The following is a 26,486-nucleotide window of genomic DNA, read 5'->3' as shown; positions in this document are numbered from 1 at the left end:
ACGTTCTGGAAGTATACAGAATCCATAAAAACATATGGAAAAGAGGTCCATCACCAAAACACAGAGAAATAGAAGCCAAGTTAATCCCACAGGACAAGCTGGCAATGCGGAGTGATGCCCTGTGACAATTTGCCAGGGACTAGAGTGCATCAGCAGGGCCAGGGGTGCTTGGTGTGCAAAGGATACTGTTTTCAGTCAGTAAGATTTGCTCTCCGTGCTCATTGAACAACTCCAGCCCATTCAAACCAATGTAGTAGGGATCACCCCAACTCGTCAGGAGCTGGAACTGGAAAATAACTGAAAAGCAAAAGGCTGTTAAGGAAAATATCAATATGCAGAAGCTTTGTCCTAACAGACTATTTAATCTGCAGTTTGAAAAATTATTGTGCAGCCCACGATGTCAGACACTCTTATTTGCAGTTCAGGAGAAAAAGCTACCAGAGAATCTGAAAACAGATCTGATTTATTCTTAAGCCATACTTTATGGAAGCCTTTCTCATATTCTTTGTATCTTGTTAATACCTTAAAGCACCCAAAATTGTTGGATTTATAAAGCTCAAGACTCCTAACCATGGTATACAACTCTAAAATATCCCGTATGACAAGGAAGATGACAGGGAAGGATACAACCACAGGGCATTAATGGTGCTTCGTAGTCCATACTGGCTTGTTCCAGTGTCCTTGAAGCATTCCTGCCAAAAAAAAACAAGGCAAACCAGGTTTTTTCTGTACCCATGGCTCATTCAGAAAAGAGAACAAACCCAAAGAATTAAACCTCCACAGACAGCACCCCAACCTCCAGCTGTGATGATGGACCAGACTCCCCTCAGACCTCAGAGCAATTTGGTCAGGGTTAAAACCAAGTGAAGCTCTGCTCTAAGTGCTCCATGTTTTCATCCAGGAGCCTCACACAGGCAGCTCCAACAGGGAACGTGAAATGACACTGCAACAGTGAAATCATGTGGTTCAGACAACAAAAACATCCTATTTTACCTCCTGTGTACTTTGGGAGCTGGCTGGGGCTGTAGATAGTCGAGGAAGAGAATTTCTTGAGCAAAGTCAAAGTGGCAGTTGCCTGGTCCCTTGCGAATAAGGAAGCCCTCCAGGGGGGAGATGCTGTGCCCATCCAGCACCACATGGACCACCTTAGCCTGGTTTAAAACAGCAAAACATAAGATTACCTGATATTACATGACATGACTTCCATTAAAATAATTGCAAATAATTCCATTCACTTCAGAGTCTGAAACCATTTCACTTAGCTGTATTTATTTCATTCCTCTAGAGTGTGACTTCCTTTGGCAAAAGAAAGCTGCAATCCAGAGTGTCCATGTCATCACTGACATTGATTGGGATGGCAGAAGTGAGGATTTGGGGGGAAAAATACTAAAAAAAGTATTGAGAGACCCTTCAATTACTGCATGGCAGCAAACTGAAGCCTCCCTTCTTCAGAGTGCTCAAGCATTGGCCCAGGCTGCCCAGGGAAGCAGTGGAGATCCCATCCCTGGAGGGATTTCAGAGGTGTAGATGAGGCACTTGGGGACATGGGGCACTGCTGGCCTTGGCAGTGTGAGGTTTGCAGTTTGACATGGTGACCTTACAGCTCCTTCCCAACCTAAACAATCCTCTGATTCCTGAGCCTGCAGCAATATTTACATCAAGAGAATGGGAAGCTCTCAAGTCAGCCCATGTCACAAAGGGAATGTGAGGAGACATCATGCACCTGAAAGCTCTGCTAAGGCAGCTGAGATTGCCCAGCCTGGCTGGGGGCACCCTTCCAGAAATCCCACAGCCTGCTGCGCTCTCCAGAGCAGACTTTGGTGTTCCTGCATTTACAGCAGCCTGTATTTCAGCAGTTCTATTTATCTTTGTGGCAGGTGGCACTTGGACTTCTCCAGGATCATACAAACTCCTCTGCCAAGCAGTGCTGTGTGTAACCTCAGGGCATATGAATAAAGAAAAGGTACCTGTACCAGACAGAGACAATTGAGCTGTGGCCACTTCAGAGATGTGAACACACCTTATCCAGCCTCTGGAGATTAAAGTGAATAATTCAGGCACATTTATTCAGCTGATGGAGGAGTCCTGGCTCCTTCACCCTCCCCCAGCAGCACCATGTGGAGCTGTATCCATGATCCCAGGTGCAGAACAATTCAACCACACTGCAACAATTAATCACTGCACCTTGCTCTCTAATTTGTTAAATATAACTTAATGTTCATCACAGGCAGCATTTGCTGCCCTGGGTCTCGCACCAAGTACCAGTTTGTGCTAGACTGGAGGAGGAGCTCAGTTCATTTCCATGAAGATTAATTAGGAGGGAATGTTTGTATGACTACCAAGTGTGGAGAAATAACTATTTCTGGCTTCATCTTCAATACACTTGGGATCAAATAAAGGAAACATCTTTTTCAGATGAGAAACTCTTCTGCATGCTGCTTTCCAGCTGAATAAGTCTGCCAGGCTAAGGAGAGGAAGTGAGAAATGCACTGAATACACTTTCCTAAACGGAAACACGTAGTGAATGGGAAGTCTGGAGAGTCAGAGATGGAACCTTACCTATTATACCACAGCTGCTTATATTTATGTGCCCTTTACAGCCCTCATTTCTAAGTAATTCTCATCATCTGAGGAGGCACTCAGCCGTCACCTATTGCATTTTACAAATGGCATAACAAAGCTCTCCCAAGGTGATTTTTCACAGAGCTGCAAATAGCACCCAAGTCTTCATTCTGACAGTCACTGCCATTACCCTCTCACACTAAAGCTGTGAATAGAATCCCCCAGCCTGCAGCTGCCTAACAAATCATCCCATCTCACACCCAGGGACTGGTTCCTAGAAGGAGCAGCAATACTTCAAGAGACAGATGTCAGGATGCCCTGGGTTTACAGCCTAAAACCTCCTTTCCTGGCCCAGTGGACCTTGCATCCTTTGTTTTCCAAATAATTTATTTTATTCTTCTACAAGACTGCAGGTATGGGCTCCTCCTTTAAGTGGTATCCACTAACTCTTATGGGACTTTCAGTATTTATGCAGGTAGACACCTGTATCAGACTCACTTCTTTTTCCTACCTAGCCAAGTCAACTGCTGAAAATACACCTTTCTTCTTCTTTTTTTTATTGGTTTGGCCTCCAGAAACCAAATTCCATGTTAGATTTTAGAGATTTAATAAGCACTGCTCAGCAACAACTAAAATATCAGTAAGTTGCCAACATTATTATCACCCTAAATCCAAAATACAGCTCCTGGGAAGAAAATTAGCTCTATCCCAGCTGAAATCAGGACATAAATGTCACTAAAAGCTCTCATTTGTATGTTTAGATGGTAATGCTCAAAATGCTCCAGAACCCTCCCATGTGTCAAATGAGCTGGGCAAATGTGATGGAGCACAAAATCAGGAGCTCTCTGTTCAAATCTCTGGATCAGCTGGGATTTCATCAGCATCCTTTTTGTCATCTCTCCAGTTTAGTATGTGTCAACATTTTTGTTCTTATTTATTGCCTGAATTTGGAATCGAGAATGCAACAGTTGCCTTTTGGGGTGGAAAACCTGGGAACAGGTGGATTCCCAAACTTTCTGTGCAATGAACAGCAACCTCTGGTTTGTTATCATTACATGTGTAAGTAGAGCAGGGGAAGGAGGGACAGCCAAACTCAGAGTGAAAAGGTCTAAAATTATCTCCATCGTGTGTCAATTGTCAATCCCAACATTTTGGTATGGAAAAAAAAATCTAATGCAGGCAATTTGCGAATAAGAGAGGATTTATGTTAATTTTAGCTAAATTACTATTTAGCTAAATTAGCTAAAATTACAAAATTAATAACTATTTAGCTAAATTAATAATTTTTAAATTATTTAAAAATTAAAAATTATTTAGCTAAATTAATTTCGCTAAACTGCTTGAAGGTGGCAACTTTCCATTTATTAAATATTAATATTTCAAAAGCCTCTTCCTGGAAAAGGCAGTACTGAGTGAGTGAGTGGCCTTCTGAACCTGAACTAAACAGAATTTCTTTGGAAAAGTTGCCCTCATCTCATTCCCTGCATTTCAGGAAATACAGAATCATATAGTAGGTCTAAATACAAGATATTGAGAGGACACCACTTCAGAATCATATATCCTGAAAATAATATGTGCTATTGTATGTGTCTCTTAGAAAAAACAGCTGTGAAGAGTTCTTTAAACCTCTGATTTTTTTATTTTTTTTTTTACTATCTGCTGTTTGTGGAGACAGGAATGCATTATACCTGCCACAAAATTCAGCCTCAGACAATCTAGAAAGATTTATGGTGTTCCATTAAGGCAGCTATATTCATTCATCACAGTACCAATTTTCCAATGCACTGCTGTATATTTTTGCTGGCAGGGCTCCTTTTCTTTTACTTACCCCTCTGTAGGTATCCTCTGGAGATTTATTATAGTTCCAAAAGCGAAGCCCTGCAATACTTTCAGTTTTATCAAAATGGATTGTGAGCAGATGATCTTCTCCAAAAGAGAAGGGAATGAGCCACATATGGTCGTCCTCCACTGTGATATTAGTCCCATCTATTAACCTACAAAGAGAAAAGTCCATTAGCTGCACAAAGGGAAAAGCTGGCTTCTCTCATCAAAAGCAGGGAACTTTCCTAGGGTTTATTTTATTCTGGATGCCACTTCCAGCTTCCAGGGCTTCTCGTGCCCTTGTGCATGCAATTAAAAGCAGAGAAAACATCAAAAATAGCATGCAAGTATTGAACTAAAGGCAGTGGAGGGAGAAAAAAACCAGTATTGTCTTTAGTTAGGTCTGCTTAAGGAAAAACAGCAAAATCCTTCGGTTTTCCCTGTGTGAACAGGGACAGGCAAAGGAAAGCTCAGCTGCCTTTGTAGCAAAGTGGCTGAAGGCAGAACTCAAACCCAGGTACAATATAATTTCTGAAGCCAGCTCCACACCCAAAGCAGTGGATCTGGCATCCTGCAGGGTGTTTCTATGCCAACACAAGTCTGCTGGATCTGAAGAGGAGCTGGATGGCAGCTGGATAACCCTGAGCAGGACCAGGGTTTGCTCACACCCCTCATGGACACAATAAGCTACATCTCTGCTATTTTACAAAGCTTCCAACCAGCAGGACAATGTCTTTTCATGGCAGCACAGGCTTCAGGCTGACTAAATAAAGTTAAACCTGATGTTTTCTGACATTATATTCTTCTACCACAAACTGTGCCATACAAAGATGGAGTAAAGGAGAATATGAATTAATTTTCCACTGTAATTACTTTGGTACACTGCCAAAAATGTAAGTATATACTTACTATTTATTTAAAAGTTTAATGGAAGAATGAGTGCCAGACTTGGCAATTCCTTAAAGAAAAAGATTTGAATAATGACTCTTTCACAGAGGAACTGATTAGGGAGTCCATGAGAGAAGAGATAATTCTTGATTTGGTCTTGAATAGTACACAGGACTTATTCCAAATGCCACAGTTGAGAGCACTGCAATGTACTCAAATTCAACATGCTTGCAGGAATATTCAGAGCCAAAAGAGCCTCTATTCCTTGTGCCCAAAAAAGTTCTTCAGCAAAACAATCAAGAATGTGAAAAAAAAAATTAAAAATTAAAAATTAAAAATATAACCCACTTACTAAGAAAGATGTTAGAAAGAAGGAGGACTTGAAAACTCAAAGCCAGCCTGGCTCAGTAGCAGGATAAACAAAGTTATTATGGCCATCTTTCAGCAAAATTCATGATGAAAAAAGCCCTAAATTGATAGACTCATAAACTCTGGAAGGTTAAATGTGTACATACAGGCCAAAAAAAGAGTCTGAAGGCTAGCAAGAAAAAGATACAATAAATAAAATCCCTCAAATACATCAGGGGCATAAAGCTTGCCAGAAATTCTGTAGGATCAACATATCACTAGGCTGCAAAAGGAGCATTCAGAGAGGAGAAGGCACCAACAAAAAAGGTAAATGAATTCTTTGCATTTGGGTCCATCAGGGTGGGGTCTGGAGAGACTCCCCCAGCAGAATCTGTTCATCACAGGGGATGTCATGGGAAGATTTCTTAGATCAGCAACTGCCTACAGAGATTTTCATACAAGATGGCAGAAGGAACAAGGAATTACACACAGGTAAGATTGATATCTGCATTAGTCAGATTAGCAGAAATTACAAACAACAGAGTTAGTGTGCATGGAGATAAATACAACATTCTAAGGAAGACTCCAGAGCCTTTGAAAAGACAAGTCCTAATTCATAAACCTGGTCACAGCCCATAAACATGCCAGCAAGACAGGATTACAACCAAAAATACCCTTTAAAATGGAGAGATGACTCAGAAACAACAGGATGCAGCTTCAATAACATCCAAAATGCCAAGTCCTCTCCAGATCTACAGCCTATCATTTCTATACTGCTGCCATTTAGATGCACAAGTTAATCTGAGGAAATATACTTGTCAATGAATAAAACTTCATTAGATTTGCAAAAAAAAAAAAAAAAAAAAAGTGCTGCAGATTGGCCAAAAGAATGGCACCTATTTGTGCAATTCCCCAATTGCACAAAACACTTCCTCACTCTTTGCTAAGGTGAAATTTTTCCTTGAAATTTTCCAGAAATCCTGCATAAATATCACTCAATATGCACAGACAGATGCTCCAGAACACCCACATTTCTTCCTGGAAAGTCCTTGGCAGAAACACCAACCAGGCATGTTCTCATCTCCCAGCTCAAACACCATCTTTTGGAAACATCTCATTCATGTTTCTACAACAAGCTGTTCCTGGACAGCCTGTGAATTCCAAGAATGAGCAGTGATGGGATAAAAATCATGTTCACATTAACATGTGTTAACATAAGTTTATAGAAATGTGTCACTTCAGAAAATCTGATGTAAAATGCATCCCAAGTCTTTGGTTACTTACTTTTCTAATGTTCTGGAATCTCCTGTGTACTCTGGAAGATCATTTAAGTCTTGGGGTGAAGCAGAAATCTGTTCTGCATTGATTTTTAATGCTTGACCATCCTTTCCTATCACTTCAAGTCCTGTCAGTCCCAGGTAATGAGAGTCTCCCCAGGTCATGGTAAAGTTCAGTTGCAGGCCTACATAAAGGAATATACATTTAATGTCTCTGTAAACTTACTGGTTTGTAGTGATGAGCCAATGTAAACATGAGCACAAATCCCAGTGATTAGCAGCATGGATGTTTTTTTATACATTCAATAACTTTATATGCTGGAATTGGAGATTTCCTGCTCTGTTTGTCCACCTCCATGTAACAGCAGCTTCTTTTAATCTGTGTCAGAGCCCTTTAATGTGCCACCAGCACCTTGTTCACTTGCAATTACACAACTGCTGATCAAGCACGTTCCCAAGTGCCTCATTACTGGGACTGCACCCTGACAGCCAGCCAGTGACACATTTAAGCAGTTACATGACAGATTTTGTGATTATGCAGACACAGAGAAGACCCATTAGTCTGAAGTCTATCCATCATCTTTCACCAGCTAAATGACTGTATAGATTCATATAAAACCAGCCTCTCAGAAATCCAAACATTTTTAGAGAACACCTACTCACAGTTAAAGCAAAGAAAAAACTTGGTTTACTAATGTTTTTAAGTTATTTTCTTCACATCAGAACTGGACACATGGAAGCATTTTCATGGGACAGCATCAGTGAAAAGCACAGATATTGATTAGGCTGTATCTCCAGAAAATAAACAGGAAAGAAAAGCTGGATGGACAAAAGGCTGAATGTGAATCTCCTGTTCCACCTGTTTTATGCCTTACTGAAAAGACAGAAATAGCATGTACAGATATAACAAGTAAAATTCCAATCTGGTCAGGTTCTATAAAAATCCATCCCTGTAAATTAAAAATACCTTTCATTTCACACACTACAGAAGCCCACAAATAATCAGGTTGGGTAATGTCTAAAGAAGCACCAGTAGTCATAATTTATGTTTGTAAAACAAACAAGCATTAAACCTCTTAAACCATCCAGCCCAGTTACCTCTAAAAAGCCAGAGCAAGTTTTGATACACACAGAGATTCACTTGGGTGTAAGATTTCATCAGCATTTGCAGGGACACAGAGAAATAAACAGCTGTCAGGTGACAAATCTGGAGCTCTGGCTACACTGCCAGCAGATACTAGTCCCAAGGCCAGAGCTGAGACTAAAGGTGCTCAGGGCACAGGCAGGCAGGAGCTCCCAGGAGAACCAGTCTGTTCTCCAGTGGAAAGCTGCACTGAAGCAGCCATCCACACGGATCTAGTATTCCCCAGAGTTTAGGATTCCTTACAGAATCTGAGGGTGACACGGGGAAAAGGAACTTCTGGAGGTGTCTAATCCAGCTCCAAGCTCAGAACAAGTCCAGCATCAAGGCTCTCAGGAGCTCATCCAGGGGAAGTTTTCCTGTCTCCAAGGCTGGCAGATTCCAAACCCTCTCAATCCAGTGTTGGATTGCTCTCAGGGTGAAAAAAATTTCCTAACACCCTGCTGGAAACTCTTGTCAAAGGACCAGGAACTGCTCCTGGAGCTTGTGGGCTATCAAGAAGCTCTCTGGACAACAGCTGAAAGGCCCACAGAGAGCTGGTTTGGTACAGGATAATAAATCAGGTACTTAAGCAGGGATATAACATTCTGATCTAGCTTTACTCTAGGGTTTCTGTTGTCAACCAATCTAAAAAATTCAGTCAGTCTACATAAATACAAAGGATTGGGAGAGAATTACTGGGTAAGGGACACAGCTATTAGAAATCCCATTCAGGGACTAGGCAAATGGCTAATGTTATTTTTCTGAGATTAAAAGCCAACTGTTACAATATAATGTTGTAAATGCCATAGCAAACAAAGCTTCTGCCTTAAATATTCAATTCTCTTCTTTATTCTAGACCTGGCATCTGTCACAAAGTGCTGTACAGCAGACAAATCAGATCATCCTTGATAACACGTTTGGGGGAAGGCTGGTAAATCAAGAATTGATGTAAGGACTTACATTTTCCAGCAAATATTCCTGTTTCCTTTGGTATGCATTCAGAGGCAGAGTCTGCCTCTTGAACCTGAAAAGAAAGTCAAGGAACAGGTTCAGTATTACACTTACACTGACTGCTTATGAAATCTATATTTGTAGAACAGTTATATTTGCACCTGTTTCTTTTTGTATATCGATCTCCCCTCTGCCTCCCCACACAGGCTGTCCTGCAAAAAATGGAAAACATGACCCAAAATGTAGAATATCAGGTGGGTTCTTAGAAAGCCCAGACTATTAGGGCAGGGTTTTAGATTAGTGAATATAGAAATGTGAAATGGGAGACTCCATAGTGTGAGCTACCTGTTCTCAAAGAGGCTGAAATCCTTAAATAACACTTATTTCCCTGCAGACTGCCATCAGCAAGTGATAATATGCTGTATTTGCAATATGTTGCAAATCTGTTGCAGACACAAGGAGTCTGGAAGGAAGTCAAGACCAGAGAGTGCCACCACAATTTCTTCTCCAGAATTAAGAGGCAGAACAAACAAGCAAACTTGTCCAAAAGCTTGTGCTTCTGCTCTGGCAATGCTAATTAAAAATTGCCTATGCTATTCAGAAAAGTGAAGAAACAGATGACAAAATTTGCTGATCACACTGGGGCAATCAGGGTAGTAAAGACAAAAATGGCAAAGGATTGCAGATAGAATTCACTTCACTGAGTAAGTGGGATAAAATGGCAAATTCTGTTCTCTGTGGACAAATGTAAAACAGAGAAAACAATCTTAACTTCACATATACCAGTACTGGCTTCAAAATAAGTAATAGTAGATTAGAATGAAATCTTGGCATTTTTATAAGTAGCTCTATAAAAACATCAGCTCAATCCTCATTAGTAGTCAAAAGGCCAAACAGGAAATTAGAAGTCCAAACTCTTTCTCTTTAATTCATCATTAGAAATAAACTTCCTGTCAGCCACAATACATCAAATGGATATACACAGTGCCTAAGTAAAATAAATAAAGACTTGTCAACACTTGTCTCCTACTGTTCCATTAGATCCCTGCAATGTAACCACTGATCCCCAGGATCTCATGGGCTCCCTGACTGCAGTATCCTTCATGTGGCAGCAAATGTCCCTGGGGGAATCAAGGTAATTCAGGTGAGACTGAACAGGAAATGGGCTCTGAAATAAACCCACAGAACCTACACAGTGGAAAATCCCTCCCACTGGAGGTACCTCTCTCACGAGTTCTGTTCCTCACAACAATTCTAGAGCACCAGCCTGGGAATTAAAATTTGCAACTTTACTGAAAATCAAAACCCACGGACACAATAAAAGGCACTGGGTTTACTGATTGCAAAATAATGCCCTCCCTAGCAGACCATAAACCATTTGTGCCACGGAACCTTATCAGCTCTTCTCTCCCTTTCTTATCTACTCAAATCCCTTCCTGATGATTCCGTTCCACTGATGCCCAATATATTTTCTTTCAGATATGAACTCATTTTCTACTATTTTAACTACTTCTGCTAGTGGGCATTGTCCTACCTGTGTTCTTAGATTCTTATGGCTAAAACAAAACACTACCATAATACAGGAGTTATTGGAAAAGGAATAAAAAGTAGAAAGTATTACCATGGTCTTACACCTGACCAAATGTTCAACACCTTCCTAGGAGCAACCATTCTGGAAAAGATTTAGAAGACTAACACAGGGGTATAAATCTCTTGAGTGGCTTGAAGAAGGGAGTGGGGAATAATTGTTTCGTTTCTTCCAACACAAAACCCAGAGAACATTAAATGAAGCTAGCAAGAAAAAGGAGGAGGTTCTTTGTGCCATGCAGGTTCAGCTGGGAAACTTGCCACAGAGCACTGTAAATTTTAAAAGTGCATGTGGGTTCAAAAGGCTGGTGGATGAATTCATGCAATAAAAATCTGTGGCAGGATATTAAACACAGAGGTTAAGTTAAAAAGTCCTTGGGAGACACATTTCTAAGGGCTGAATGAGTGTTTCAGAGAAACAGTACACTGTTTGTGCTGTTCTTTCTTTCTCTCTCAGCAGCCACTACTGGCCCCAGAGCTGAATCAAGTGCAGTAGCCACAGGTCTGATCTGCTATAAAATCAACATGTTAAAGGTTCCTGAATTCATGGACAGACAGATGGACATGGATAACATTGACAGAAAAGTAAGACGCTTCTGTAAGAACTTTTGGAAAGTTTTTAATAAAACACACCAGTTCATCTACTGAATGTGCAGCAGGGAATAAAGGGGAATGAACAACAGCAGGGCTGCTCAAACTGGTCAATACTGGTCTGACAACGTTAGGCTGGGGGAGACAAATTGTGCAGAGGATCTGTATCATTCTGGTAGCATAAACATCCCCCTACAGAAATCCTGATGGTACCAGCAAACACACAGTGACAGGGAGATCAATGGCTCAGTCACAACAGCTTTTGCTATTGCACCGCTGGTACAGCAGTTTCAGAGTTACAACAGGGTGTGAAGGGCATCAGAGCTGAACAGCAAAATGAAAGGCAGAGCCTGTGTCTGAGCAAGGACCTGACAGTCCAGGGCCAAGCTTCTGCCATGGAAGAGGTCCTGGTGAATGCTCACAATAAACAGGTGATCAGGAAAAGAAAGGTCAGCTTCAGTTTGTCTTCATGAAACCCTGCATTGTGCAAGGTTCTGAGCAGTTTCAGATACTGCATGCAAAGATGGGATCAAAATTCCTGCAGAAGTCCAAGGGTTAAAGCCACTGACTTAAGGTCTTAACAGTGAGATCAAATTCCAACTCCATTGGATCTCCTTTTGTCTTGTGAGCCACAAGAAAAACAGGACAAGACAGAAGGAGAAGGTTTGGCTCATCAGGGACCAGATATCCCCGGGAAGATCTTGGCTGGAGCAGCTGGAATTTGGATTGATTCAGCTTTGGATCTCCTGACAGACTCACAAGTAAGAGTGTGAACCCTAGAAAAAGACAACCTCACTGACGCCACAAAGGGCGCTCAGGAAGATTCTGAGAAAGTAGAAAATTTCACGGAAAACGGGTCAAAGACCGCCACACACCATCTTGAGAAAATCCTGTGGGATCTTTGCTCAGACACTGGGCTGTTGGGCTGGAATGGCATAAGGCAAGAGCTCGAGTGCTTGGAAACACAGACTTCCTCCAAGGACTGAAATACCTTCTGCATGGACTAGAAAACAGGTGTTCTTATGATGCAAAATGCACCCAAACCTGTGATGATGCTAGTCAAAAAAAAAGAAAAAGAGGAAAAATAAGGGGAGGGTTGAGAGGAAGAGACCCTTCTCATTTAACATCCTCAATTTGTGGAGAAAGAAACCAACAATATGGAAAATATGGAAAAACCTTTGGAATGCCAGGGAGCACAGCTACTTATGATAGGAGTAACTGTATGAGAAAAATCACTGACAATGCAGAAAGCTTCAGGAGTACCCAAATAATAAAGAACTCTCCCTAGACTCTGTCCAAGTAAGTAAAGAAGTAGGCTTATTAATTAATCAGGGAAACCACAATTTGGAGAACCTTTTGGGCTTTAAAAAAAACAGCATAAATTATTGACCTAGTGAAAAAAAGTCTTTAAAATCATAATAATTGTGTCAGCTCTTCTGCAGTTTTATTCCAGCCTGGAAATGTGGCTATTACTTCCATGTTTCAAACAGACATTTATAGAGAGTTTTGAACATAGAGGTCCCCACCTGCTGATCCTCTGTTCTCAACCCTGCTTGTGTGAAAGGTCTCTCATCTCCCTCCCTGTCTGCAGTTGTTGGCCTCTTCAGCTCTTCCTCGTATCTCAGGGAGCTGGAATCTCCCATTTCTCCATCATATGTCTCATCATAGTAGTAAATGGCTTCAAGAATATCATCATCAGTAGTGAACAATATGGTATCCCCAAAGTGCTCTGGAGCTGAAGGCAACACACAGAATTAAATGGAGAAATAATGCAAAAATAGAAAGAATGAGAAAAAATATTTTTGGTCCTTCTTTGCATTTAATTTTCAGCAGTGTTTAAAGATAATACATGGCCAATTGATACTGATTAAGGCTATAATTAGTGTTTCACTCTCAAACTTATACTGCAGAATGGAAAATTAGAGAATTTCAATTCTCTAATGGATTCTCTAACACCCTGCTGGAAACTCTTGTCAAAGGACCAGGAACTGCTCCTGAAGCTTTTGGGCTATCCAGAAACTCTCTGGACAATTTCTCTAATTGTCATTCATTTCAATGGAAATTCAACAGAAAATTAGAGAATTCACTAGAGAATTCAGTCAGATTTCAGATACATAGAAAAGAAAATAGGAAAGAAGCTTCCCAATCACCTTCTCCAAAAGACCATGTATGTGAAAACAAGCAAAAAGATGCAACTTTGAAATTTCTAGGGCCTATCTGATGTGATTGAAACACAGACTGGCTGCTAAGACATAGTTAAAAATGGAGATTAGCTCTGTATGCTGCTAAAATCCCCAGTATCAGTGAAGAATGCATTAATGGGCTTTGCATTATGTTTTTAAATTAAACACCAGACAAAGTGCCAGCTTGCTTCAAAGTGAAAAATGATAACAAACAAGCTAAATGTATTTTGTTTGTATCGTACTCCTGTTTCCACAAGGAAAATCAGAAATGATAGCCTACCTCCAGACAAGGTTCCTGAGGCTTTGGCAATCTCTCCTTTAAAGATGCACTGCTCATCCAGCACCATGATAATGTCTTTCACACCTCGGAAGGAGTGGATTCGGGATTTATTGTAATTCCAGATCCTAATCATGGCTACCTGACAGGAATTCACAAAGTCAATAAAGACAAAGTGAGGTTTTCCAGGGGTGAATGGTGCCAGCCAGAGGTGCATATCATCCTGGGTCCGATTCACCCCATCTATTAGGTTGGTTACTATCCTGGGATCATTTCCATAAGCTGGTAAAATATTTATGTCAGGGGGTTCAGCTGTTATTTTTGCAATCTGAACAGGCTCTCCTTTAGAACTGAAAACTTCAATTCCATTGAGACCAACATAATGTCTGTCTCCCCATGTTGTTCGGATGTCAATCACCAAGTGCTGCCCATAGGGTAAAACAGGGATTTTAAAATCACTTCCATCCTGTATATCCACAGAATTTTCTTCCTCTTGCTTCTTTGGTAGTGTTTGTAGTCCTTCTCTTTTCTGATGTTCTCCAGGCCGGTTGATTTTCTGCTGATGGAGAAACTCATCAAAAATATCCCCTTGAAAATCCATGTTCGAGATCCGACCACGGTGGGAATAATTAAATTTCACCAAGGAGTTCCAGGACTCCTGCAGAGTGTGTTCTTGCTCACTGCACCACTTCATTCTAGAGGTTGCTACATCCTTGATGGGAAAGTCTTCATCTGAAAACAACATTACAAAGGCATTTAATGTACAAACAGGGAGAAAATCACTCCAGCACTGACTCTGCAGAACGATGTCGTGTCCCTCACTGGAAATTCTCTGACAGCAGCTCTTGTACTTTGCCTCTCTATACAAAGGCCACGTGTCCCAGTTTCCCTTCCCCACTCAGACACAATGAACAAAATCACTTTTACCTATGGAGGAGCAGAACTCCTGCCACAGTACAAACTGTAACTAAGTTTGACACTGTGAATTCTTGCCTCAGCCCTTAAAGAAATTGGGATTTTTGCCCAGCGATACTTATTGTGTGGCTGTTACAGGAGTTTAAAACAGCCCTCTGCATTTCTGCAGGTCTTTCATAGAGCTGGAAATGGCTGAACTGGTTAATGTAAGGCACTACAGAGAAAAGCTGGTTCTTCCTCTCAAAATGAGCCACAGGTGTATAAAGAAAAGTGGTGGGAAAAGGAGCAGGTTCAGCAAACAGGGAGGATGAGATGAGCATTTTAGGCAGGCAATGTCCAAATATTTTTCCTATTTTTCAGCACATGTGAGGTGTAGAAAGAGGATAATTACAAGATATCCAATGGGAATGCAACAATGGGAGGGCAACAAATCAGAGGGGCCCAGTGGGAGCAAAGCATCTTTTCCTTGTGGCTGCACTGGGGAACTGCTTCATTTCCATCTCAAAACAATTAAGAACAGATAATAACCAAGGTTTTCAATAAAGCAGTCACTCATGTGTTTTCTTCAAATAAATGAAGAAAAGGAAGTGGAGTACTGAACAATTACAGGCCCGTGGGCCAGATTTTACTTCTGTGCAGTGTCCTTGGGTGGATACTAAAACAAATGGTAATCAAGAATAAATGCCAATTGCTGTGAAATGCAAAACAAAATTTTCCCAAAAGACTGCTCAAGACTAACTTTTAACTGTGTTTTTGGAAATACTGGAAAGAGGCAATGTTCCTAATCTGTGCATGGCAAATAATCATTTACAGTGGGGACACGTGAGATAAAATTAAGAATTTTAAAGCAGATGAGAAACTACCTGGAAAAGGGTTGTCTTCCAGAGTGAAAGGCTGGAGACCAACCTGGCACTCCTCTTTACATCACAAGGAAATTGCAGACATGAAGGAAAGGTTCATATTTCAGAGAACATCAGACATTTTTAAGTCACTTTCTAGCTCACGCCACTACCAGTACAGATACTCAAGAGGTGGCTGATCCCCAACATTACATCCCAGAGCCTCACAATTCACCTGGACAAGGCACTGTACAAATATTTAACCCTTGAAAATGTCAAAGCTTGAAAATTTCAGGATGAGCAGAGTACAGAGGAGTATTTAACATCCATTGACTTTCCTTGTTTGGGAGGGTTTTTCCCTTTTCTTTTCAAACATGAATTACTTCCAACAGTCCAGAGGTTACAATTCTGAAGTCCCTCTAGGGCAGGGCAAGGGGAAGTTAAGAGGTTTGTGAGCTACTTTAAGGAGTGGTAACAGGAGAAGTGGAGCTCTGAAAGGAAAGCAGAGGTGATCCAAAAGCAGACACCAATGGCTGAAGGCTTACAGGGTGTGTCTTTTTTCTTTTAAGAATATAAAATGCATTATTTATTAATGACACCTCAAACATCCAACTCCTCTGTGGGTTCAGGAGTGTCTTGAACCATCAATACAGTTTCTGATGGTGACACACACCACACACATTTCCTCTCAAAACTTTAGTAAACTACATTTTGGGGCAAGACTACATAGAAAAAAAGACACCTTTCTTCTCCCTCTGTTGTGTTAATCTCTTTTTTTACTCCCTGCAGTTATAAACAGCAATCATATTTCCATGCTGCAATCACATGCTTCATTTCCCAAATCATTCTAAAAGCTCTCCTCTCTATCTGTCCCACTTGGTAATCAGCTTTCCTGAAAATGGATGATCAGAGCTGCAGTTTTCCAAGCGAGGTCTCACAAGTGCCTGTGTTGAGACATTGAGGTTTCCCAAGTACCCAAAATGCCTCTGCTGATCCATCCTGGGAGTGCACTGCTCCAATCACTGCTCACACCAGCATTTCAGTCAATCTGTTATCAGCTACTCAACCATGATTCTTCTCTTCCTCGGTCATTTGCAATTGATGATTACTCAGCTTACAACTTAATTTTTGGTTATTAGTCCCCAGATGAGCCTACAAGCATTCTACTGAATTGCATTCCATTGCTCCAGTCCTCAAGTTCATCGTTCTGTGCAGTTCTTCAATCTCCTTAACTCATAATAAACCAAATTATATGTTATTTGCAAATTTTATCAGCATACTCCCACCATTTCCCTCGCACATTAAACTGGTTATCAAAGAAAAATTGATGTTTTTATAGCAACATTAACTCGAGCCAAGCCTGTACGTGCTGTTACTAACTTCTGTTGTTCTTGTGAACCATTTAGTGACCAAAGCCATGATGTGGCATCCACAGGAGCCTCTGAGCCTTCCCTTTGTCTCACCCTCCACTGGGAACTGCCCTTCTCCCAGCCCCAGGCCAATTAAAATCCAGCACTCTCAGGGAAACACTTCAAAGGTTTCCCTGTTGTTAAAGCCCTCTCAGCTCCATTTGAAGATGGCTTTACCCTGCACACACAGCAGAGAGAACAAAAGCTACTGTGTGGTTGCAATTTCCCAGGGACTAAAACACATCGGGAGCTTTAAGCACCACAGGACAACCTGCTCTGAGCAAAATCACAGAAAATTTACACGGAAAAATTGTAGTTTACATTGAAATTCCTAATTTTTCCCCATTTTCACAACTGAACAGAACTTCTCAAGGTGGTACTTATTTATAGTTTTCACAAAATGAAGGTTTTCCTGTAACAGATACTGTGAAATGTGTGAAACAGTAAATGGGCTGCAGGGAGTGGGGGTGGGTGAAGGGCAGGTGGCACCTATTCCAAACTTCTCTATTCTTCTCTTCTTTGAGATACAACTTCAGAGACACTGATGAAATTGCTGTTTTCTCCACAGAGGGTCAGACAAGGAAAAATCCAGACATTCTAAGTTTAGAGAGAACCATTTTCCTCATCTTTGTCTGAAAAAAGCCCTGCACTACCTGCTATAGAATTTGAACTGGCACGCCTTCATTTAGGTGAATTTGCTGTCCCTTGTCACCCTTACTTGCATGTAAACACCCACATTCAATATGCAGCAAGATACATTTTCATGTAAATTGTTCTGATGCTCAATCACCCCCAAAATTTCAATTTGTAGTTTTGGAACATCTTATTCCAATTTTCTGGGTCTTGTTGTCCTTGTTGTATTAACTCCTCATTTGAGACAAGATACTGAATGCTGAATAATTACAGAATGGCAAGGAAGGGGCATGAAGGGTCCAAAAATCAGGAGTTAGAGTGACATGGCTTGAAACTGAAAAAGGAAGACAAACATATATCCCAAGCAATGGCAAGCTGGGTGAGACAAAGTAGAAATTGTGGGTAAGAAATTCTACTTTTCTGCTATTTACACTTGTTAAAGACAAAAGTATTATCTCATGCCCTGAAAATTTCATAGCCATGGATTTCCAGATGTTGGGATAAAGGGGAACTTGGGAAGTTGCACAATTCTCCTACTGTTCCCTGGGGACACACTGCTGGATCCTGGCAGAGGCAGAACACAACTGCACAAAGCTGGATCCACCTCCAACAGGAGGTCTGGGGAAGGAGGACAAGGATAATCAACAGCACAGAGCAGACAACAGCTAAATTTATTAGAAAACTCTTCATAAATAAGCAAGATGTCTGAGGGAGAGGTTTGTAAAATTATGAGCAGAGAAGAAAAATAAGGGTAATTTTCCATTCACTCTGAATAAATATATTGAGCATCTATTCTCACCGAGAAAGACACAAAGCTACTGCACAAATAAACTCTGCAAATTTGGGATGTAATGTTCTTTATCTCTCTGCAGATTTTAATTGATATTAGCAAACATTTGCTGTCTACAGGACTGTCAATTTTTGGAATGTAATTTACTGAAATTTTGCCTTCCAGCTGCTCCAAATAAATTAAAAGCCCCTAAATCAGAATGTAAATTTTTCTGAAGAGTGTTTCATATCAGGTGTAGGACCAGGAGAGAGACTGAGTATTCTCGGGAGGAAAATATCACAGTTAGCCAAACTCATATGCCCTGTCTAAACTTCCAGGAATCTCAAGAGGTCCCTTCCACCTAAAATGAGTTTGTGGCTCTGCATAATGGAGCACACATCAGCACTTGGTCTAAGGTTGCTATTGTGACCTCTTACCTTTGAGAACAGAGTCATGTTCTCCAAAATTTGTAGTGTTTAATCCCAGCTTTTTACCACACATGACACTTCTCCTTCCACTCATGGGGTACTGTAAACTGCAGCAGTTTTTGTTAGAAATGTGGTCAAAGATGTCCAAGTCCACATCAGCATCCTTTCTGGCCAGCATTTGTGATCTCCCATCTCCAGTTGCATTTCTACAATTGGATCCTCCCAGTTCATGCCTCTGACATTTGACATCCTCATTTATCAGATCTGAGAAGTTTTTCATGATTTCATCTGGCTGTGTTTGAAATCTTGAGTTGAAATTCTGTTCTGGAGCAAGCCACGGAGGCTTCTGCCTACTGGGAGTGACTTGATTATTCTGTGTTACCTGGGAAGATGACTGCAACCAAGAAGGAACTGCACCTGCACAATCAGTCAGTTTTCTTCCTGTTAACTTTTCCATTTGCTCACTCAAACAAAGCTCATCATCAGACTGAACGTGCTCTGGAACTGCTGCTGCCTCCTCTTTGACATCTTTTATACAAACTTGAGATGGGAACACTTTTAGATCATCCTCTAACTGAGAAAAATTTTTCTTTGTAAAGCTGATTGAGTTCATCTTAGGCTCAAGATGATTTTCTTCTGGCAGAGCTGTCCAGTTCAGTGAAGCACTGTTTGATTCTGAGCATTTAAAAAGCAGGTCTGTTTTCTTGTCTGGGCCTGCAGGTGCATTTCCTTCTTTCCTCTCAGCTGAGGGAGAGGCTGAGCTATCTTGCTTGTGATCTGTAAGGTCAATTGTGGTGCTCTGGTCAGCAAGGAGGTCTCCAGAGCCTCTCTCTAATTCACCATCAAATACAAGGTTCTCATCAACATACAACTTCACCTTCTTTGCTCCAACATCAAGGTCCTACAAAAATAAAGGTATGAAGATTTCAGTCAAGCTTTCAAGCATTAGATATCACAGCTCTGGGACTCTGACATTTGAACACTTAATCAATAGACAGATGGAAACAATTAAACCCTGTGTCAGTACGTGCTTTTGACTGTTTTTAATCTAAAGCTGAAATGACTAAAACACTGTGTAATAGATAAGGGGTTTTTTTTAAAGGATGGAAAACCCTGCTAGACACTGCTATCACTTTGTCTGACAAGGTTTGATTATTTAGAAAAGCTTGAGGGGAAAAAGCCTAGATTAAGTACAATTATATTTGATCAGGATATAAATTCCAGAGGCACATTTTGCTTTTCATCCCTAAGATTCACCACTTTCACGACATGTTCCACAGTGAACAACCACCCAGATCAAAGCCACCGGAGTTAAAAAGAGTTACAGAATTACAGAAATGCAGAGCTAGAAAGTACAGCCAGAAAAAAAAAATCATCCAGTCCATCTCTTTCCACTGAAGAATGTAAAATAACCTACACCATTGTGAGGAAATCTGGTTTTAACAGTTTTCAACTAATCTGCCTTCATAGCTTATTCCAACACTTAACTAGCCTTTTAAACAGCCAGCCTTCAGCTCAGACACAATTCTGCCACTCACAACTTTATCTCTATGTTCTCCTTCTCTGTGGCACTCACCAATATCTGATTTTATTATTCCATTGAAGTTAGAACTAATGTTCTTCTTATTCTCTTCACCATTTCAATATAACCTTTTCTCCCTCTTGACAAAAATACCATTATCTTCAAAGAAAATACAGAAGATGAGACACAATCCATCTCCTTTCTGTTCTCTAACTTGTCCATCTCTTGGAGTCTTTCAGGGACTCTCTGTTCTTTCCTTCTTTTTGTGAAAACTAAGAAGCTTTTTGTGAAAGTAAGAAGTTTCAGTTTCATCCCTCTTGCTCATTTATAGCCTGTCAGTTCTCTTTGAATACTGATTTTCATTTTCCTCTGCTCCCAGACTAAACCAATCACTCCTTCCCTTCCAAGCATGAAAGTCTCTGGTTCTTCACTCCTGAGCACACTGTTTAAACCTTACAAGTTTTCATAGCTTCCATCCTGTTAATAATAACATCTCTGAGGCCAAAAAATGCAATGTGGACGTAGCCAGAGGAAAAGCAGAAGATGCAGGCATGACAAGAAAGCTACAGGTGAGGGAGGGGACTGGTGCAGGAACACAGGACACATTCCTGATAGGAAAAAAGATAACCTTCACTGAGTTCCCAGTGAACAGCTGTAAAACCAGTTTAATTGGCCATTATGGCCTGGCTGCCTGTGGAACTCCTGTAGGATCATAAAGTGCTGCATTTCTGTGCTGATGCAATCAGCCATAAAACAGGATATTTTTTCCCCTTGAATGAGGACACTGCTAGATTGATCTAACTGGGGATCAGAACATTTCAATAATTACATCTGTTGAAAACTACCTGCATGGCTTTGCCTGGAATTATGATGGGGAAGAGAAAGACTATCAGGATGTCTCAATAATGCTATTTTTAAAATTTTTATATGTCTAAACTGCCAATGTCCTCCTTAAATGCTAGAGATATTGAATATTCACAGTTGAATTTGGGATAACTGGAACATTTCTCCGTAACATTCCAGCTCTACTGCTGTTAGGAATACCCAGGCCTTAGTTCTGCATTTTTACCTGGCAATAGGTACAAACTGAAGAGGAACACAAAATACAGATGTACATTTGAAAAGTATTTGTCAATGTCATCTTTTTAAATTAAAATCAGCAACTTTTTAAGCACAACTTGTTTTGAAATGAATCCCACTGCACTCACCAGCAGCAGAGGAGGTCTGGTAGGCAGAGAAAACTCTACAAAATGAGATAGTGGAGCTCATTCTCCCTGAAAAAGGGACAGCAAGCCCAAAAAGGGATCACTCACTCCAAAAATGCTTTTCCAGTCAGTGGGAGACTCTGTTTTCTGATGCTTTGTCATGTGTGGGATAGGTATTTTAGGAAGCAGAAAAGGTCTGAAGTGTACCAAGATGAAGCAGCCAGGTATTTCTAGGATAACAGAGACAGACTGGACTGGGGCAGGCATTCCAAGAGCTGATAGCTCAGAAGAGCTAATGAAAATGTGCACCAGAATCCTGAGCAGACTGAGCCTCAGGGAGGAAAAATCTGAACAGATCCCAAGAGACTCCAAGAACAAACATATGCAGGCACAAGACTAAGAACTGCTCTTTTTCATTCCCTCCCACTCCTCTTCTGAGTTTCCAGTTGCTTAGTGATCTATTCTGGTGGAAAAGATTGACAGTTTAGCTTCCCCAGTACCACTGCTCAGCTCTCCTCAAGCATGAGGAGGTTGGAAAAATCCCTTCCTCAGGAGTAATCCCACCCTGTAAACAACCACTCAATACTTCATCCAAGGCAGGGCTTTTCCTTCCTGGAAGAGTAATTAAAAGGGCACAATGTCTCAGAACAAGCATGTAGGTATGAGCATTGTCAGAAAGAAAAAAGATTTTGTGAAAATAATTCTGGTTTCTTTTGATGTTCCTTCCCAGTTTGCACCCTCAGCCCTCCCAGGGTGTTTGCTGGGATAGTGCCTCCCAAGGAGAAAATAGGGATGGTATTTCTGGCCATTTTTGTGATATTTGTGCAAAAGGAGAGAGCCTAAAACCAGAGGCACTTTTCTGAGAATTCCTCCTCGACAGAGGACCTGAAATTGCTTCTGCCTGACTTTTCAGAAAAGTGTGAAAAAGCAGCAGTAGAAAAGAAGCCAAGAACCAAAGAAAATACTTCTACAAAACTGATTGTGCTGGGAGAAAGCTGCTGCATCCTTACAGGCACCCCAGGGGTAATCCAGCACTGAAAAAAACCCAAGAGAATGGACAGGAACGTAGGCACAGAAGGAACAAACACACAGGCAACCACCTGAAGAAGAGAATTATTCAACTGGAGAACAACTAAGACATTAATGCATTTAGGTATTGATTCCATTCCCAGTTCTGTGAAGACATACAACATTAGACTGGATCTTTTAAAAAAGTTTTAATAGCACCATTAACCATGCAATTTCAAGGCTGTATCAAGTAGTTACAAAATGTCTGACTGATGCAGATAAAGTTGAAAAAAACTGGCTGCCCTTACACTTGTTCCCTTCCTGCAGACTAAAAATCGCCTCCTTTTTTGGAGGTCTCATCTGAAGTAAATAAAGGCAAGATGAAGCATCCTCTGAGACCTTCCTTGTAATTCAATGAATCAAGGAATCTATGACAATGATGTCATCTGACTTTTACAGCTTCCTTCAGACATATTTTCTCTCTTTCCAGGCTCAAGTTCTGAAATTCAAATATAGGAAAGTACCAGCCTGAGTTAATTTTTGGCCTATTTTTGGAAGTAGTACTTGGACATCTCTCACTTACGTGGTTTTTGAGGGAAAGAAGGCAGTTAGAATGATTCCCAAAATCCACACAGAAATCTGGCTCTGGATTTACATTAAGAGGAAGAAAATTGTTCATTCATTGTATTTTGGGGTTTTATACTTCTTAGACAAAACTGCCTCATGACAAATTACAGACTAAGGCAGAACTGCTTTGTATTATTCTTTCACCTTAAGGATAATGAGACGTTTCTTCAGCAAGGGTAAACTGCTGCATTTCCACCAAAATCCATAGGATTATACTCCCAGTGGATTTTACACATTGCCTCATAGCAGGTTATTAAAAAAGCAGAGCCTTGAAACACAGACAAACATTTCTGTGTACATCCTGCATTCTATTCAGTAGATTTAGTAACAAATCATACCATTACCTCCAAGAACAGCAGCCCTTTCGCACACTCTAATGATGATGGAACATCCTGTAGACCACATTTTAGTGAGAAAAGCTATTAAAATTCCAGGAAAAGAAATATAAATCATGTTGTAGTAAATTTGTTTAAGCTGTCCCTTCCACGGCCATTTCCGTATGTATAAATTACCATATGTGCTTATATAAGAACATGGATGAGAGCAAACCCAGAGGGATAAAGCTTCTTATTTATAATCCAGGACAGCAAATCCTCTTTGATCCAGTACCTGAGATTTTTTCCTTAACACTGCAGTGTACAAACAATAATATTCATGGTGACATTCAAACACAGACAAGAGACCATCTGCCATCTGCCATGATATGTCTCTCTTGTAACAGTAGATTTCTGGTTTTATTATGAGCACACAGTAGTGGACTTTTTAATTGTCCCTGCCCAGGGAGGGGGGCTGGAGCTGGATGATCTTTAAGGTCCTTCCAACCCAAACCATTTTATGATTCTCATTAAAGTGATAAACCCCAAACTGAGCAACAGCCAGCCTGTTTATATTTATAGACACCAGAAAACACATATTTAAACACATATTTATTTACATTGTGATTAAACAGCTGAAAGCCCTGAATATTGAGATGCACTTACCTTTGTATCTTTATTTCTCACCACAGCAAAGGATTAACGACAGGACGTGCAAGCCTTTTATTAGGTCTTTAGTGATCTTTAATAGCTTTGAAAGCAAATGCACATTGTGCCCATGAAAACATTATCACTACATTGTTAGCACTTACAATTAAGACAAAAGCAAATTTCACAGCAGACAGGGACACCTCATAGCTCCTGTTTTATTACAGGAAATTGTATCTGCTTTTATTTCATGCTTTTAGAAAGAAGATCACACTGAATTTCCCTAGGCAAGGCAAGAGCAAATATACAGAGGAGTTGAGAAAAGACTACTTACACTGGGAGTTGTTGTGTTGTAATTCCAAATCTTGATCTTGGATATACCAAAGTCACGTGAGCGGGTGGGATTGCGGATAACAAAGTAAAGTTGGACGGGTGGGTGGAAAGGGCACACCCAAAGGCAGCTTTCCTCGGGGAGCTAAAAACACAGACAAGCAGACTGTCACTAATGCTCTTCTCCTGGAGCAGGTGTTTTAATTAACTCCCCACCCTCCCCCCACCAGCAGCACAGGAGGCCATTAGAAAAGTAAAGGTTTCATAAAATCTGCTACGTAAAGAGCAAAACCTCAGCCTCATTTCCCAAGAGTAAATCCCACTCTCCTGCCTGCCAGACAGCTCCCAACAACCTGGCAATGAGCTAAAGGTCAGCTGCCTGCTGTCCCAGGGAGACATCTGCATGCTCAGAGCACAGGCAGAGCAAGCCCAGTTTATTTTTATCAAATTAATCAGCTTTGCTGGCACTAGGGGGGAATCACTGAGCACAATGGACATTCTACAATCATTTTACAATTTCTTTGCTTCTGGGTCTTCCTCTGAGGAGGGGAACCTTAGAGAATTTTACTTTACTGCCTGTCTCTATTTTAATCAGGCTTTGCAGATAATCAGCTTCACTTACAGGTCTACTCCTCAGAGCTATACTGGACGCTACACTGGAAATTTTCTAAGACATCACAGAATTCCCAACATGAATTTTACATACAACTGGCAATCAAGATATTTTAAAGTACCAAGAAATGCCTAATTCGGGATATTGTTAAGAACTTCTACCACTACATTTTCAGAATGTAAGAAAAGGATATGTGGCAGCTCAGAAAGAAGGAAGTTTCAGAATCAAAATGTTGAATATTAATATATTTGATGTCCAGTGTTACCCACATGCGGGTAACATACCAGTGATCTGAAAGTAGCTGATAAATTAGTTCCTCTCCTGTTCTCAGGGACACACAGTACACAGATACACACCCACAAGATAACAGGAAGTCTTTTTCCACACCCTTCTCTCTGAAGTGAGTGTTTCAGTTTTTCCAGAAGGTGTTAACCCCAGAACTTCCCTCCAGAGCCCTTCAGCTGTGTGACTAACGATGGTAAGGACAGAGCCCTGGAGCCTGCTCAGAGCCATCAGCAATAGATCCACTTCTCACCATGGTCCTCTCCCCACTTCTCCAGACTCTGATGGGTCTCTGCCCCGAGCCTCTCAAAGAGCTTTGGGAGACTGTTTCTGCTTTAATGGCAGTTTGGAGCACCAACAGCCATAAGAGTGCCAGACAGGTTTTATCCTTTCTACTTAAAAGAAAGAAGCCTCTTGACATCAAAGAAATGAAGATCAGCCCTCAAATCACTGTTAATCCAACTCCAGGGTCAACTTCAAAGCTGCATCATGTTTTTGAAGCCATAGTTTGAACAAGAACGGTTAAAAAACAATTTCCCAACTGCAGACAACATCTGATAAGCAATCCATCTGCAGACCTCTCAAGGCAGGAGCTGACTCCCCAGAAATCAATAGTTTCTGGTGTGTACTGAGAGCCAGAGGTGCCTTCACAGGAGGGTACCTGATTCAGCACCAAAATGACCTGTTCCTGCTTCTCACTGGTTTCTCTGTAAAACTGCACACAATGTTCCAAAAAACAGAGATTTATCAGAGCCAGACTGAGTGTTGTGTCCTGAGAGAGAGGCAGCCATGGAGATCATTTTGTTCATCAGTGGAAATAACTGATGGGGCTGAGTTTAAACAACCTCAGGTGTCACAGTCCCCATGAGGGCGTCAAAGATTTGACACCAGAAATTCAAGGCACCTTGAAGGATCCATGCCAAAACTCAAGAGACTGTGGAGGACTCTCATGTTTTATCCCAAAGAGTGATGTCATGTCTTTGCCTTCACAAGAGGTACTTGAGCCTGGGGTTACTGTCTTGGAGCTGAAAAATCTAACCCAAAAATTCTTTGAACCATCAGGGTGAACTTAAGGAGTCAGAATTACATTTTTACTGGACCAAGGAAAAAGGGGAGAGTGGAAACCTTTAATCTTAAGATTTTGTGGGAGATTGGCACTGCTTCTTGTTACACTGAAGGTGTAAATGATGGAGAGTAAAGGAAGCCTCAAGCACTGTGAAGAGGAATGACACAGGTCTAAGGGTTTCCCATGGGGAAGAAACACCTTTGTTAGATATTTACCTGTCCTTGTTATTCTGAGGTTTAAAAGACCTCTATATGCATATAAGAATCAAAA

The 26,486-nt window shown here is 40.9% G+C and overlaps 1 protein-coding gene across 9 annotated transcripts in view; it reads right to left on the bottom strand.

Annotated features, from left to right (window-relative positions):
- KATNIP (katanin interacting protein) overlaps positions 1–26,486 on the bottom strand; it is a 56,515-nt gene that overhangs the window by 10,145 nt on the left and 19,884 nt on the right. For 6 of the 9 annotated variants that reach the window (XM_053992236.1, XM_053992237.1, XM_053992243.1 and 3 more), the window contains 11 exons: positions 24,260–24,400; positions 18,611–19,502; positions 13,612–14,340; positions 12,675–12,883; positions 9,132–9,182; positions 8,980–9,043; positions 6,904–7,081; positions 4,391–4,556; positions 994–1,151; positions 628–692; positions 187–297 (listed from right to left, as the gene is read on the bottom strand). In XM_053992236.1, the coding sequence (XP_053848211.1) occupies positions 187–297; positions 628–692; positions 994–1,151; positions 4,391–4,556; positions 6,904–7,081; positions 8,980–9,043; positions 9,132–9,182; positions 12,675–12,883; positions 13,612–14,340; positions 18,611–19,502; positions 24,260–24,400 (2,764 nt within the window). The remainder of the gene's footprint in view (positions 1–186; positions 298–627; positions 693–993; positions 1,152–4,390; positions 4,557–6,903; positions 7,082–8,979; positions 9,044–9,131; positions 9,183–12,674; positions 12,884–13,611; positions 14,341–18,610; positions 19,503–24,259; positions 24,401–26,486) is intronic. The other 3 variants (XM_053992242.1, XM_053992245.1, XM_053992241.1) reach the window with 1 other exon arrangement.

This window comes from Vidua macroura, chromosome 16, assembly GCF_024509145.1.
Source record: "Vidua macroura isolate BioBank_ID:100142 chromosome 16, ASM2450914v1, whole genome shotgun sequence".
Classification (NCBI taxonomy): Eukaryota; Metazoa; Chordata; class Aves; order Passeriformes; family Viduidae; genus Vidua; species Vidua macroura.
Note: the sequence above shows the minus strand (reverse complement) of the source record. Positions and strands in the feature narration are given on the sequence as shown.